General features: G+C 39.3%; 1 protein-coding gene across 2 annotated transcripts; it reads left to right on the forward strand.

Moving 5' to 3' along the window:
* Positions 1-855: 855 nt before the first annotated feature.
* Positions 856-14,996, forward strand: marveld2b (MARVEL domain containing 2b). Of its 2 annotated transcripts, none has more exons than XM_084360464.1 (7): positions 856-1,128; positions 5,624-6,875; positions 7,914-7,949; positions 8,031-8,209; positions 10,213-10,384; positions 10,486-10,536; positions 14,182-14,996. In XM_084360464.1, the coding sequence occupies exons 2-7, from the start codon at positions 5,646-5,648 to the stop codon at positions 14,281-14,283; spliced, it is 1,770 nt and encodes a 589-aa protein (XP_084216590.1). In that variant the 5' UTR covers positions 856-1,128; positions 5,624-5,645; the 3' UTR covers positions 14,284-14,996. The 2 variants fall into 2 exon arrangements, with proteins under 2 accessions (XP_084216590.1, XP_084216591.1); XM_084360465.1 differs by lacking the exon at positions 14,182-14,996 and adding an exon at positions 10,753-10,938.
* Positions 14,997-16,064: the final 1,068 nt, after the last annotated feature.

Below are 16,064 nucleotides of genomic sequence, written 5' to 3' on the forward strand. Positions count from 1 at the left end.
CTCACCTATAGTGTATACTTCAAGGTTTACTCTAAGTTTACTTCTTGGTTATGCGGCCCACTGAATATGTTTCTCCCACTGGCCCCTGACCACGAGTTCCCTCCCGGCCCCTAGACTTTACATTTTGATGACGTCAAAAGCCTTTCTCAGCCTGAGGACAGTTTTACAGAGATAAAACCTCCGTCTATCAAAAATTCATAATAGAAAGATTCATAATTGACCTTTTTGGCAATTTGAGGTGTCCTGTCAATAGTTTTACAGACAGCAGCCCACAGCAGTCCACTGCATCTCACTCCTATAACACTGTTGGACTTAATCATTATGGATCATTTAAAAACAAATGATGAAAATCGATGCAGCAGAACCAGCAATATCACCTTTTTTAATTCCATACATTCTTTGTCCTTTTTCAAACCTGGTGCCTACATTACCCACAATGAGACTTAGCCACTGAGTAACACTACTGAGGGCAATTTATCAGGTTGCATGCAGCTCCCTCAGGAGCTACAAAAAGCTTTATACTACATTTTTTCATGTATGCAGTACTATTCCAGTACCTGTAAACAGACTTTAATGTGTAAAATTGGTGTAGTTACCCTTTAAAGGGTTATGCATGTTGATAAAAATTCAAAACCATGAGTAATCTCTGCTTAATGTTTTTTTATATTTGAGATATTGATGTTTAAATGAAAAAATAACTGAATATTTATGTTATTTAATATACCAAATAATCTCTTAAATGGTCACATAGTGACCATTTAGGAGATGCAAAATATATACAAAACTGACCACATGGTGGCACAATTGTTTGACTCAATTGTTTCAATCCACTGGCCAGGGGGAATGCAAGCAAGGTTGACTTAATATGGGAAGTCGGAGGGAGTCAATGAACGCGTCGTAACGCTGGTCAAACTGGCCCAACACGGCCAGGTGAGTTTCACCACGGCACCTGGCATACCACCGGAATCTGAGATCAGTTTTCTCTCCCGATAATTCAGCCAGGTAACCCGGAGTTCATCTTAATGTCTGACCTGAGATCGGCGTGAGTGCGTCGGAGAACAAAAGGAGGGTGACGCACAGGATGTTGCTACCTGTTTGACTGAGAAAAACAGACGTAGTTATCAGCAGGTAAGTCAGCCTCCAAATATCGAATTCGATGTGCCATTTTCGCTTTGAATGAATTAGATTTTAACTTGTAAGACAGACGAAAGAGGTAGGCCTAGGTTGCCTTAGTTGTGATCCTCAAAATTAAATAAGTGGCTACATGCAGACACCTGTTTTGTACCAGTCATCTAACATCAGTAAATGGGTAGACATGATTTTTAAGTGAGCCAACTTGGGCGATGGGCAAGCCTACCGGTGTAACATAATTATTTTTTCTTTCTTTCTTATCCCTTGAATAATCTTGTCATTAAATCGCTCATAAATCGTAGAGTACCTTTACAATTAGGGGGTCCAAAACTGAGTAGGCTACTAACTACAAAATTCTATACAGCAAAATCTCCATTTTAATCACTCATTTAGCAGTAGTAGTAGTAGTAGTAGTAATATCCTTATTCAGTCATCCCACATAATAGGCTGCAATTAATATAAACAGTGTAGACAGCATTACCAAAGTCAACAGTCTATGTATTTGGTAGAGACTGAACAGACGTAGGCAGAAACAAAATGCTTATACACCTATCCTACATTCTTATCAGCAACAACAGCAAAAGTCATTCACACTTGTAATCTTAAAAATAAGCTTTGTGAGAAATTATTTTAAAAACAAAAAACAAATTACACATGTTTACATTTATATTTGCACTGGTCCATAATTTAACCCCAACAATATAAGTATTTCCTTTTTATACCTTTTTAAGCTTTTTGTACAGATCATATTTGCTCTCCTGTATTGAGAAAAACGTTTGAACAGTCTGGGAGTAACACTGATTTTTGTTTTAACATTATTTGCATTATTTTATTTTAAAGCAAGTCATTAACTTGACTATTTGATTTATATTGAATATTGTAGAGGTAAAATTGTATATCTCAACTGTTCAAACTGAGGCTACATGAAATTATAAATTGTATGAGGTTAACCATTTCACCAATATTTTCAGTCATTGTCATATTGTCAAGAAAAGATGTATTTGGGACCTTAGGAAGTTAACGACCTCTTGTATATAATTGACATGACTTCGATTTTCCTCCATGCTCTGATGAATGCCGCAAGGCCGAAACGTTAAGATGTTGTTTGACATGGCCAGAATAATTGGTGAACTTTGTCCTTTAGATTTATGTGTGTGTTCTACCTTTGTACCATTTAGATAATTGATGATTGCAGCCCAAGTACTGTACGTATTGTAAGTAAGTCCATTTGTTACAATTCTTCACAGTTTAAAATAAAAACACAATTGGCCTATCACTAAACTACTCTAATAAATCCAAAAACTGGAGAGGAAACAGGTGAGCAAAGCCATCCAGAGTGGGCAGTCACAACACTTAAGTGTCTGAAGGAGCAATGTGTTGAAGTATTCTGAGGTCAGACATCTGCCACCAGGCTAGTCAAAGACAGGCAAGACAGGCAGGTTCACCCAGATCGTTTAAAGGTCTGTAATAGAGGTGAATGGGATTTTATCTGTGGGGCTAAAAGCAGAGGAGACATCAGCAGAGACTGGAGAGGGACTCCAAAACACCAACAGCACTAAAGACATGTCACAGGCTACATGCACACTACTAAACCAGTCATTATCTGTTTTATGGAGTTGCCAGATTATTCAAGTGGTCATGTAAACAGCAAAATGCGATATGCTTTATCAGATAAACTGAGTTTCTTTCATTCTTTTACATCTGCGCATGTGTAAAAACATAAAAGAAACATGAGCGGATGCGTTTTCTGCTCATATGCATAATGCGAAGAAGGAGGCGTTATTTTGCACGTTTTGCAAACCTAACAAATCCCACATAAGGACAGCCCTGACCAGCTGAGATGCCATGATAAGCGACGTCATGTTGACAGGATGTTTTGAAAAAAAAAAAAAAAGTTTTACGTCATGTACTTGGAAAGAAATCTTACTAACTGACTAATTGAATCATGTGAACTGTTTTTACATGATTCAACCTGCATGTAACCACGTCAAATCAGATTATTTTCATAACCTGATTATTCACAGTTTTTGGATTATCTTGCTCAGTGTTCCTTTACCTAAAAAGTCTGCTGTGTCTAGTCTTAATGACTACCGCTCTGTGGCACCTCCATCCTGATGAAGTGCTTTGAGAAACTGGTTCTCCAGCACATCAAAGACAACATCCCGGCCAGCCTGTACCCTCACCAGAATGCTTTCAGAACCAACAGATCCACAGAGGATGCTGCCCATATCTACTGCCCTTCACTCAGTCTTCACACACCTGGTGAATAAGTACAGCTACATCAGGATGCTGTTTGTTGACTTCAGCTCGGCATACAACACAATCTCACCCATGAAGCTGACAGGAAGACTCTAGAGTAAAACACTCTGCAACTGGATATTGGACTTCCTTACAAGCAGACCCAGTAGAGTACAGATTGGCAGTCATACCTCCTCTACGTTACTGCGCAACACCAGAGCCCCCCAGGAGTGTGTGCTCAGCTCATTGGCTGTATTATAAACAACGATGAGAGCTAATTTTGGGAGGAAATCAACAATCTTCCTGAGTGGTGCACAGAGAACAATCTACTGCTCACTATAAGCAAAATCAAGGTACTGATTGTTGATTTTAGAAAAAAGTAATCAAAAGACACAGACCCCTGTCTACATCAGTGGAGCTGAGGTGTAGCAGGTGAACAGTTATAGGTTCTTTGGAATTACCATCACTGAAAACATATCTTGTTCATCACACATCACCATCCTGGTTAAAAAAGCGCAGAAAACTTCTTCCTACGGAAACATAGGATATTCCGGAGCAAAATTCCGGTCAGATTTTACAGAAGAGCATTAAAGCATCCTGACTGGAAACATCACAAACTAGAATGGTTTGTGCACGGCCCAGGACGGGTGATTAAAACCATCCAGAACATCACTGGTACCCATCTACAGAGCATCAGCGACATCTGTGAAGTGAGATGTCTGCACAGAGCCCAAAGGATACTAAACGACGACACCCACCGCAGCCACAGTCTGTTCACCCTGCTGCAAACTGGCAAAAGACACAGAAGACTGTAAGACTCGCCCTCATCTCATCCTCAACACTCCATTATCTAAAATAGATGTAGCAGGTCTCAAGGACTCAATCATTATTTAATTTTTTAAACCCTTGTTTAAAAAATTACGATAAATTTACCTTGTACCTTGTATACAAAAATTCCGTGTCAATTACTCTAAAGTTTACATCTCCATTATTTCTCTTGCATCATTAGTCCTACTAAGAAAGGTCAAAAATGAAGACATGACAAATTTTTCTGAAGCAAGAACTCCTTCTGTCCTCTCCAGAGTCGGACTTCCATCTACACAACAAGAATATTTCATTTTTACTTTGTCTGAACTGAACAGTGCACTTAGTGAATGTCACTGTGGCTAAGAGTCAGTCCTTCAACATTCCAACTGACTCATGCTAGCCATACTAAAAATGATTCAACTCTACTGTGAAGCCAGGGCTTCTATGTGTCTGCTGAATGACAGAGATTGTTTACTGGTTCTAGTTTACCAATTCTTTGTGTTGAGAGTTTTGCAGGTTGATGGGCAGGATGTCTTGACTTTTGTGGTGGTCTGTTCATCTTTTTTGATTCAATATTGACCCATTTCTTTCTGAAATCCTGAACCACAGAAATTTAATCTGGATGTTAATGCTGCATCTTGTTACATCAATTAAAGAAAACATATTTATTCACCAACCTCACTGTTCATGGCATGGGACAATATGAAAGTTTGGTGTCGTAATTATCCTGACCAAAATAATTGCGATTCACGATATTATCCCTTTATTCATCAAAATATGCTTAACACTCTTAAAATAGCACTAAAATCAATGTGTGTTTGTTAGGACACAAATATTTTTATTAAAGAAAAGGATAAATAAATGGTGGTAACCTTATCTCCTGATTTAACTTTTTTTTTTTTTTTGTGGGGATCAAATGAGCAAGCCATGCCTTACCATTGTGACAGGCTTAGACAATTCAAAATAAATCAGAAAACCAATAAAGGACAGTGTCAGTGAGCTAGACAGCTTTTTCAAGTCAGTCATGTGAGGATATTCATGATTATCTCAATTTACATTCATCCTAAGAATGAAAATTCAGCACAATCATCTTATTGTTAGTGATAGTGTTCTGCCTAGTTCATGCAGATAATTTTTGTTTTCTTTTATCATTTATTTAATATTGTTTTGTTTCTGACACTAGAAGCTATACCAGGCTGATATTGTGTCATCTGATCATGAAAAGCTTTGTGATTGTCTGACTGCTTGTGTTTGTTGGTCCATTGGACTTTGTTGTAGTGATGTAGCCTTGTTCCTAGATCTCAGCAATTGCTTTGGCGAGTATAATGTTATCATAAGAGAAATTATGTCCAAAGCTTTTTAAAAAACACACATTTTATTAAACCAGAATGATCCTTTAAAGCCACTGTAGCTCTACACTTATACTATTTTCCCTTTCTCTCTGTAGCGAGCAAAGAGTCCAGGTCCCGATGTCTTCAGGAGGAGTTGGGTCTGTCACCAGGTTTGACCGGGTACGGGAGATCCCACACTATGACCAGGTCCCTGTGGGCTCCTTAGGGTGGGACCCAAATTTCCCTCCGCCCCCAGCATCTTCACAAGGAACAGTGCCGGCTATCAGCTTAGACCCCCTCCCCCCTCCTCCTCTACCTGAACAGCCAGCTGTGGGGCCTGAATCCTTCTACCCCCCCAACGATGTTAAGCCAATGGAGGACGACTGTGATGCCATGGACATTAAGCCGGTGCACCGCTTCATCCCCAACTCTGTCAAGAACTTCTTCCGTGGCAACAGCGGTAAGCGAATGAGCAAGGGTTGGTCCTCCCCCAGTCCTTTACCTTCCCCTCACTCCCCTGCCCCCTCATCCACGAAAAGTGCCAACTGCAACACCACAGCGGGAGTCCCCTGCTCACCTCCCCACTCTGCCCCTCCATCCCCATCCCTTCCAGGCTCCTATCGTGACCCCTATGGCAGCTACACTACTGAGAAGGAGCAAGACATGCTGCTGCTGGGTGCTGAAGCCTTCGACTCTGCATCTGCAGTGCCCACTAATCTCTCAGCCCAGACCTACCAGGAGCGGGTGGAGGAGTACCACCTACGCTATGCCTACATGAAATCATGGGCTGGCCTGCTGAGGATCTTGGGCTGCGTGCAGCTGCTGCTGGGGGCTGCTGTGTTCGCCTGTGTCTGCGCTTATGTTCATAAGGACAATGAGTGGTTCAACATGTATGGCTACTCTCAGCCACAGCTGTTTGGGGGACTTGGTGGAGGTGCCAGTGCGTATGGATCTGGGGGCGGTTACTACACAGGCCCCAAGACACCTTTTGTTCTGGTGGTAGCTGGTCTTGTGTGGATTGTGACAGTTATTCTGGTCGTTCTTGGGATGACCCTATACTACAGAGCCATCCTTCTAGACTCTTCTTGGTGGCCGCTTACAGAGTGTTCCATCAACCTGGTCTTGGCAGTGCTCTACATGGCAGCAGGGATTGTGTATGTGAGGGACACCACTCGAGGAGGGCTGTGTAACATCCCGGTCTTCAACAATGGAATAAACGGAGCATTCTGTCGCACCGAGGCCGGCCAGACAGCAGCCATCATCTTCCTCTTCATCACCATGGTGCTCTACTTCATCAGTGCAGGAGTGTGTCTGAAACTGTGGAGGCATGAAGCAGCCAGGATGAGGGAGGAGGCGCTGTCACAGGAGGTCTGGCACGCACACACACACACACACACACACACACGCATTTCGGACCCTTATTGACATAATGCATTCCCTAGCCCCTAACTCTAACCTGATCCATCACAACTAAATGTTTAACTCCAACCTTTACTCTACTCTACTTTACTCTTGACCAATCACTTTTGCTTCGGTTGGATGCAGGAAAAAATTCCATGTAGAGAGCAAAAGAGGCGTAATGCATTAGTCAAAATGCAATCTCGTGTATCAAGTTACTAATCCAACTGTAAACAATTACCAGCACACAGAAGAGGAGGTCCTGGCCTGGATATCCACTGACTAAACTGGAAGCCCTTAAACATTTGCTGTTGTTCTGGATTTTTTTCCCAGTTTCTACTAGTCCTGCACTACTATGCTGTGATTAGCTAGAACTACTATTCTGTGATTCACTAGTACTTGTTGCCTCTACATGAGCATCGTGAAAGACTCTGTTTTCACCCAGAGCTCTTCTCTATGATTGCACCCAAACCATGATCTTTTCCTAAACCCGTAGTTTTGTTGCAACCAAACTTTGACTGAAAACTGAAAGTTTTAGAATAAAAGAGTAATAATGAGTAAATAATAAGTAAACTACCATCTGGCCCCATTTCTTTTTATGTACATTTTGGTTTTCCACTAGTCTTAAATGAAAGTGCAAGGCAGTTTTATTAATATAGTACTTTTCATTACAAGGAGGTTCAAAGTGCTTTAAATAAAAAGTACATGTAGCCACAAGTTATATATAGCAAATACATGTAATTAAACTACCAGAAGCCACCCAGCTCAGGACAGAATCCACATGTACCTCATAGACATAAAAATGCTAAATGTGTTTTTCTACCTTCCACTCAGCTATTACTTTCTGTTAACTTCAGTATGATCATTAAATTGCAGAAAGTTGAAAAGCATAATAATGACTTGCAGTAAATGGTCTTTAACATTCAAAAGCACTTGAATAGTTGATTAAAATAAGCCATTGAATAATGAATCACTCCCCACCTCTTTTACCCATCACAATCAACCTAGATGAAGACTATTGGATCATCGGTCCCTTTGTCTATAGTAAGTATCTATCAAGGATAACTTTTAAAATGATTATTGCACACAGTGTACATGAACTGAACATATGGCTATCTACTGTAGCTGGGTCCATCCTCCAGGGCCTCGGAGCAGACCCCTCTCCCCACCATTCAGCCAGACATCATGGACGCTTCAAACCATTATGCAGCTGCTGTTCCGGTGGTGCTGGAGCCAGAGATCCTCCGAGGTCACATACCAGCTGGACACATCCCCAAACCTGTTGTTATAGCCGACTATGTGGCGTGAGTATTACCTTGCTAGTCACAACTTTTTTTTTTAATGAAAAGTGATGATTATCAGGTCTGCTATAGGCTTCAATGTTTGTGACAGAAATAAAGAAGTGATAGTCCAATAGCCCCCGTAGTTTCAGCTGGGAGATGTAAATGCGTTAACTACTTAGTCTAAGTCTAAGTTACAAAATGAACTCACTAAATGTAAAGAAAGGAAATATTTTTACGCCCCAGAGGGTCCAAGGTCACCCCACCATAGTCTCAGTGGAAGAAAATTGGAATATAGTAAATAACGTGAGTTGTATGTCAGTCTCACGTTTTTAGGCACAAAGTCACAGAACTGCGCTGGAAGTCGCTGGTAAACAAAACACAGAAAGAGAGATGTAGGATATGTACTGCCCTCCTAGGTTAACAAGACAGACAAACGAGAGAGATTGACTACAAGCTAGCATATCAACTTAACATTACTGTTATTAGAGACCACAAGTTTACCTTACAGCTGTTCCTGTAAGTTTCTTGTTATATATTTTTTTCTTTTCATGACCAGAAGATATAGCTAGTTCCACCTCACTGAAGTTGTAAACACGGGCACCGCTTCGATATGAGGGGAGGCGGCGTACTTTGCAGGGCCTCAGACCTGAGCTGTGTGTGTGGGTGTGTGTATATGTAAGAGAGAGCACATGTGCACGTACAGAAGGGGACATTAACGATCTTCAGCGCTATTCTGAGAGGTGAAAAACTTTTTTCGATCAATATTAAACTATGGCACCAATTTCACATCTTCAGACATGGCCCAGAGTTCACAAATGAGTGTGAACTGATCCCATAGAACCACAAGACCTCGGTCCACAGGGTACCGTGGCCTGTGTAAATGTTGTAAAGTTATGTTCTGTCACTGAACGAATTCAACGCATTTAATTACAATTAATTATTTCCCCTAAATTAATGTGTTTGTTAGTAGGCCTATTCTTGACACAACAAGAGTAGTTTATATATCAATACTAATGATTTTGAGCTATGATATAATCTTAAATCAGGTTTACGTCAGGCTTCAACAGTATGAGTTAGTCTAATCAAGCGGATATGTCTAAAATTAGAACCTTTTTGGTACCAAGTTCCCTATTTGATTTACTGTTCTTTCATTGCAGCTCTTGTTTACACAAAACAGGAATTTAGTACTAAAAAGATGTTCTTTCCTTTACATTGTAAGCACATCATGAAGGAATTTCTCAATGTCCAGTATGAACAGGGCAACTGGTTACAGTAAATAGTGGAAAAGGTACTCAGATCTTAAAGTAAAAGTAGTCATACCACAGTGAAGAAACACTGTTACAAGTAAAAGTCCTGCTTTCAAATCTTCACTTAAGTAAAAGTATTTGCATCAAAATATACTTAAAATACCAAAGGTAAAAGTATTTATTGTACAGAATGGCACATTTCAGAATGATATACTGTATATTATTCTAATAATAATTATAATTATTAATTATTATTGATCACTAAGCATCACTAATGTTGCAGCTGGTGGTGCTAATTTTAACTTCCTCATGGAGGCTTCGTCTATAATAGTACATCATAATTTGGTAGTTGATTATATTTTGCATTAATAATCAGAATCTGTAAAGTAACAAGTAATTTAAGCTATCAGTCAAATGCAGGTGGAGTAAAACGTACAGTATTTCCATTTAAAATGTAGTGGAGTGTGCTTTGAGTGTACTTGTTTATATTGCACCACTGATTACAGCAAGCAAAAACCATTTCAATATGTTTGAAAGGCACCCAACAATTGTTTTAGGAGACTTGAAAACAAGTGAAGATTTCTGATAATCTTTATTCAGGAAACTCAGTGAAACACAATTATCCACAGCAGATTTGGTGGTGATCTATCCCAAAGTAGTGTTGGACAGATGGATTGATATCGTCATTCAGACCCATTTTGCAGTTTCACATTCACTGTAGTCTGAATGTAGCCTGTAGGCCAAGAAAATGTGTCACCTCCTGTCCTGTTTCCACAGGAAGTACCCAAGCATTCGCTCAGAGGAGGAGAGGGACCAGTACAAGGCTGTGTTCAATGACCAGTACGCTGAGTACAAGGAACTACATGCTGAGGTTCAGGCAATGGCAAAGAAGTTTGAAGAAATGGATGAGATGATGCAGAACCTTCCCTCCCGGCCCTCTAGCCAAATGGTAGACACACACGCACACATACACATACACACTCACACACAGGAACACAGATGGATACACACTCTATAACTATGTCCAATAACATGCTAATTTTTTTTCAGGAGAAGGAGCGGATTGGTAGCATTTTAATGGAATATCAGAGAAAGAAAGCTGTAAGTATGATCCATTCAAGGTCACTCACTGTAGCTGTACAGTCCATGCCCTGGTTAAAGTCTGCTTATATTAACCCTAATTACCCCGGTGTAACTAAAGAATCTATGAAAGATATTCCCCCTGTACATTTCGCATACTAAGAGCTTGCTTTTAAATTTACTTGTACACTAAAGGGGTGCTGCAGTGATTTTGTATTTCATTTCCATACATTTCAGGAAACAGGAATGGACAAAGAAAGGATCTGAATCAAAGTAGCAGAGGCCAGGATATTCTACTTTTTAGTTCCTAGCACAGGTTAACTCATTAACATCTGTTGAAAACCTGTTAAACACCAACATAGTAACCTCCATTTACAAAAATGACAAAGCAATTATGATGGCAATTTTCTGTCTGTCTCTCTCTAGACCAACTTTTATTTGGCTTAATTTTACATACTTCTTTTAGTTTTTTGGAGGTATTCTTTATTATGTGATTAATTTAGGTACTTGATTAAAATATTTATATTTTGTATGTTGAGTGAGCTGTTAACTCATACATATATGGTATGAAGAGTCTAAATGGAGTATTAAAAGACAGTCCAACACAGAATATTAAGCAGTCTAGACCAGTGGCTCTCAAAGTTTGGTCCAGGGACCCCTAGGGACCCTTGAGGGTCTGCAAATGCCATCCATAAGTATCACAATAGCAGAATTTATTATATTGTACTATTTTAGTGATGGTTTTCACACACTCCCAGTGATAAAACCCCCTACCCTATAGCAAAATCTGATCAAATTGGGTCCAGTTTTACTACATCGATGGTTTGCTTCGATACCACTTGGTCACATCCAGAATGCTGTTTAATATTGAAGTTCTTTGGCTGGTCAAGTCCCATATTTTTGACTGTAACCTTTTTGATAAAGTCTTCCAATTGAATGATTTTTGAGCAATGAATCAATACTTCACACCTCTGGTGGTTGAACAGCCTGGTACACTTCTAGTTAGGCCTTCTTGTGTTGCCAGGTTCATTCAAAATGTCATCATTAGCCAGAAAAGAATATAGACATTTAAAAAAGTAAGAAAAACCGGTGCACTATGACGAGCACAGCCAAAATTTTGTCAACCCATGTCGCCAATTTTTACCAACTTAATCCATCCTAAAGATGCCCCACTTGGCAGAAAATGGAGCAATCTGGCAACATTTGGGTGGAACATTTTCTGCCCTGGATGCTGTTACTTTTGGTGTGCTGTATCAACCACAGGTACCACCAGGGAAAGCCAGATTTGATACACACATACCACCAGCGCACAGGAAAAGTATGCCCTTCAGCACACAGACAATGAATGGCAGCAATTTTTCTTCAATCATTGCAGGTTGTAATGATGTATATACACCGATCAGGCATAACATTATGACCACCTGCCTAATATTGTTGAAGGATCCCCTTGTGCAGCCAAAACAGCTCTGACCCGTCAAGAGATGGACTTAAGACCTCTGAGGGTGTCCTGTGGTGTCTGGCACCAGGGCGTTTTATAGTGGATCCTCTGGGTCCTGTATGTTGGGGGTGGGGCCTCCATGGATCAGAGCTGCTCCAGCACATCTTACAGACAGTCCTGCTAGGGGGCCACTGCCATCGGGTAGTGTTGTTGTGATGAGGGGGTGTACTTGGTCCACAACAGTGTTTGGATGGGTGGTGCGTGTCAAGTGGCATTCACATGAATGCCAGCACCCAAGGTTTCCCAGCAGAACATCGCATTGTGATGAGATGATCAATGTTATTGTGGTCACCTGTCAGTGGTTTTAATGTTGTGGCTGATCGGTGTATGTTGCAGCTGAAATGTATACGCATACAAAGCACAAAAATAACGAAATAGTTTTTCACTAAATGTGTATTTCACAATTGGAATTGCCCAGGAGGGGCCCAGTCCCAGCGTCCTTAGTGGGCCACATGCTATTGGCACATGTAATATGCGTCAGTTTAGGGGTCCTTGACGTGAATAAGTTTGATGGGCACCAATTACTGGTGTATATATCCAAAAACAGATATTCTTGTTAAACATGTACAGATATAGCTTTGCGTAACCACATATAGTATAAACTGTAATTTTGGGTGCACACACCAGGCTTTGTAAGGAACTCTTGCATGATGGCAGGACGGTGTCAGGGCACAGTAAGAAATGGCACTCATAAGAAATGTGGCCTTCATTTTTTTTTTAAAAAGTAGAACTTGTACTACTAATTACATGAGATTGACAGGAACAACACCGTTGCATTTGTATATTTATATCAAGGTATAACATGTTTTTTTTTGTTTAAACAAGTCATTATGATATGTAAGATGTTTGCATGATGTAGTAACCACTTTGTCATCCTACCAAAACTTCAGGTCATTCTGTCCCAGTTGCATCAACCAAAACCCGGTTACACTACTTTAGTCTTAAGACAGGAATTCTCCATGTTGTTATCATAACCAGTGAGTCACACCAGGGGAATGTGACCATGGTCACCTGTTTCAACCTGCTGAAACTATTATGAGGCATTTTAGTTGTTCATTCATTGTGTGTTATGAGAAAGGGAAATGGAATGTAACACCTCACTAGCTTTATGTAATACTCCCTATAACGAATAATTTAGAGGCACAAGTGAATACAATAAGCTCAAGAAAATTATGCTAAACCTTGTTTAAAAGAGCAAATTTGGAAACTTTAGAAAGTTAGAAATAATAACCCTAGTGAGGTCATCATTGGTATTTCATTTATGGTTTGAAGACCCAAACCCATTGTAGCAAAAGTAGCAAACAAAAGCCAAAACAAAGAACCAACTAAGAAGAGTAAAGTACAACAAAAACACGAGGAATAAAGCAGAAAACATAAAGCCAGGAACAAAAACCAGCTCAGGGGAATGACACAGGTGAATGACACAGGACGAACTGACAAGACATCAGGGAGCACACAGACTATATACACAACAGGGCTAAGTACAAACAAGAAACAGATGAACACAGAAAAATGCAGGAAATTACACAAAAGGAAGAACTGAAAAGCCATACGTGACACATGAGGGCAAAACTTCAAAATAAAACAGGAAATAACAAAAATACAAACAGAATCATGACAGGGGTATAAAGAGATGCAATCAGTTTGCATTATTGGAATTGTAGGAGCCAGTCTTTTTGGTTCTTGACTCGTACTTTAATTACATTTTTTTTTTAATTTGTCCCAACTTCATGGGAGCACACTAAATCAATGGAATGTGCCTTTTAATTACATTTTTATTTACATAATTACTCGGCTTTCTGTAATTAAATTTGAGTGCCCGATCTGCACTGGCTGCCCGTTCCATTCTGCACAATGTGCCCTGTCATTTAATGATGATTTTGATGTTCAAAATTACTTTCTTATTAAGATAACAAAATGTTTTTTAGTCACTGTGAATATAATAGTTATCTGTTTGGGGGACACTACTGGACATGTGTAGTTTAACTGCAGGAGTATTGAAAATTGCTTAAAAACAAAACATATAATTCCCCATACAATAACCCACCAGTGAAATTCCTTATTATTCTCTGACTACCACAGAGACTGTCCCTGGCATACTGTATGAATTCTATAACTGGGAAAGAAAGCACCACATTTAATGTTTTTCCTATTTTTCTTGTATTCAGGACCCAACATATCTGGAAAAAAGGGAGAGGTGTGAGTACCTGAAGAGCAAGCTCTCTCATATCAAACAGAAGATTCAAGAGTACAACAACACCACAAACTGAAACAAAAGCAACTAAACACTGCAGCTTAACACTGCCATCAACTCACCTGGAATTAATATGCAGTCCATGCCAGCATCATATTAAAACAGGAAGACATGCCATCACTGTTGTTTGTAATGTGACATGACAGACAGAAAAAATCATTGTCACAGGTAGAAACTTCATCAGTAGGGAGAAATGTCATAGAGAGTATTAAAAAGGAAGGGGGAAGCATGGTTTACCAAAAATAGGTTGGGGTGCAAACAGCTTGAGTGGATCACACATAACCTGAATAAATTGCTTAAAATTGTGTTCATTTTATGTACATGCAGCATGCCCAATCACATTTTAATGGAATCTTTAGGGAGGTTTTTTTTTTTTTGTTGTTGTTGTTTGTAACCATTTGAGATAAATAGCTGATGAGAGTTGAACAGTTTTTATTTGTGTTCAGTCTGGTGTTTAGCCTGACTGGAAGCAGAGACAAACTATAAGAGTACTGTAGCTACATCACAAGAGACAGAAGCCCCCACACTCAAAAAAAAAATATGCCAGAAACGTTGACTTGAAGTATTTTATTTACATGTAAATTTTCCATCTAATTTGATTACATTAGTTCACTGTAAAGTTGTTTTTTTTATCATGTTGAGACAGTATTAAAAAATCAAATAAAGTCCAATTTAAAGGGTAACCCAATTTTACACAATAAAGTGTGTTTATAGGTCTTGTGGAGTACTACTGCGTACATGGAAAAAGTAGTATAAAGCCTTTTGTGGCTCCAGAGGAAGCCGCATGTAATCTGATAAATTGCATCCAGTGATGTCAATCAATGTCAAGTGACTAAGTTGCATTGTGGGTATAAGCCGCAGGTTGTCTTTGGTTCTGTATAGATTTCGATCATTTGTTTTTAAACTATCCATAATGACACCAACTGATTTACAGTAGTGCAATGCTAGACCAATGGACTGCTTTTCAAAAACTGCTACTTCACCACTGAGCGATATCACTGGAGGCAATTTATCAGATCACATGCAGCTTCCTCTGGAGCCACAAAGGGCTAAATACTAGTTTTTCACATATGCTGTAGTACTCTCCAAGACCCTGTAAACACATTTTAATGTGTAAATTGGTGGAGTTAACCTTCAAATTAAATGTCTACATACGTAAACCTTGTATTTTATTTCAGCTATCACAAATAAAGTTCACATCAACGGAATTTGTTTTTCAAGAGAGTTTATTATTAAAGTGTTATACATAAAAGTAGTGCAATTCAAATTGGTTATTCTGTCTCCTGTAATAAATCATACATATTTTATTTATACACATTGGCTGATGGTAGAAACTCTTTGAACTAAATGTGCCCTGTTTACATTGAACTTATGTAATACCTAGAATCAGATGAAAAATGTACATGTAATTAAGAAACTAAATCAATGTTTTATGTGCTTCATTTCATATTCACTTTGCTGTGATTATGAAATACACAATGACCAATCAGACAACAAATGAACAGATCTTTTCATCTGAGTGTGAGTAAGATCAAGAACATATAATGAAGAACATTTCTGAAAATGTGTGAAAGGAACTGTAGCAGACAGAAAGTGGAGGTTTGGTGCTTGTCAGAATGCTCACTGTTATTACTGGCTTTTACATTTAATTTCTTCTGTCCTGAACTGTGACACACAATGTGAACTTGTGAATTTACTCAAAGTTTTATATAGCAGAATGTATGAATTGTCTCAGATGATGTTACAGAAATCAAAATGTTAAATATGACAGATGGGTGATCTTAATTTAGTTTTAGT

The sequence above is a fragment of the Pagrus pagrus genome, assembly GCF_965226575.1.
Source record: "Pagrus pagrus genome assembly, chromosome: 8".
Classification (NCBI taxonomy): domain Eukaryota; kingdom Metazoa; phylum Chordata; class Actinopteri; order Spariformes; family Sparidae; genus Pagrus; species Pagrus pagrus.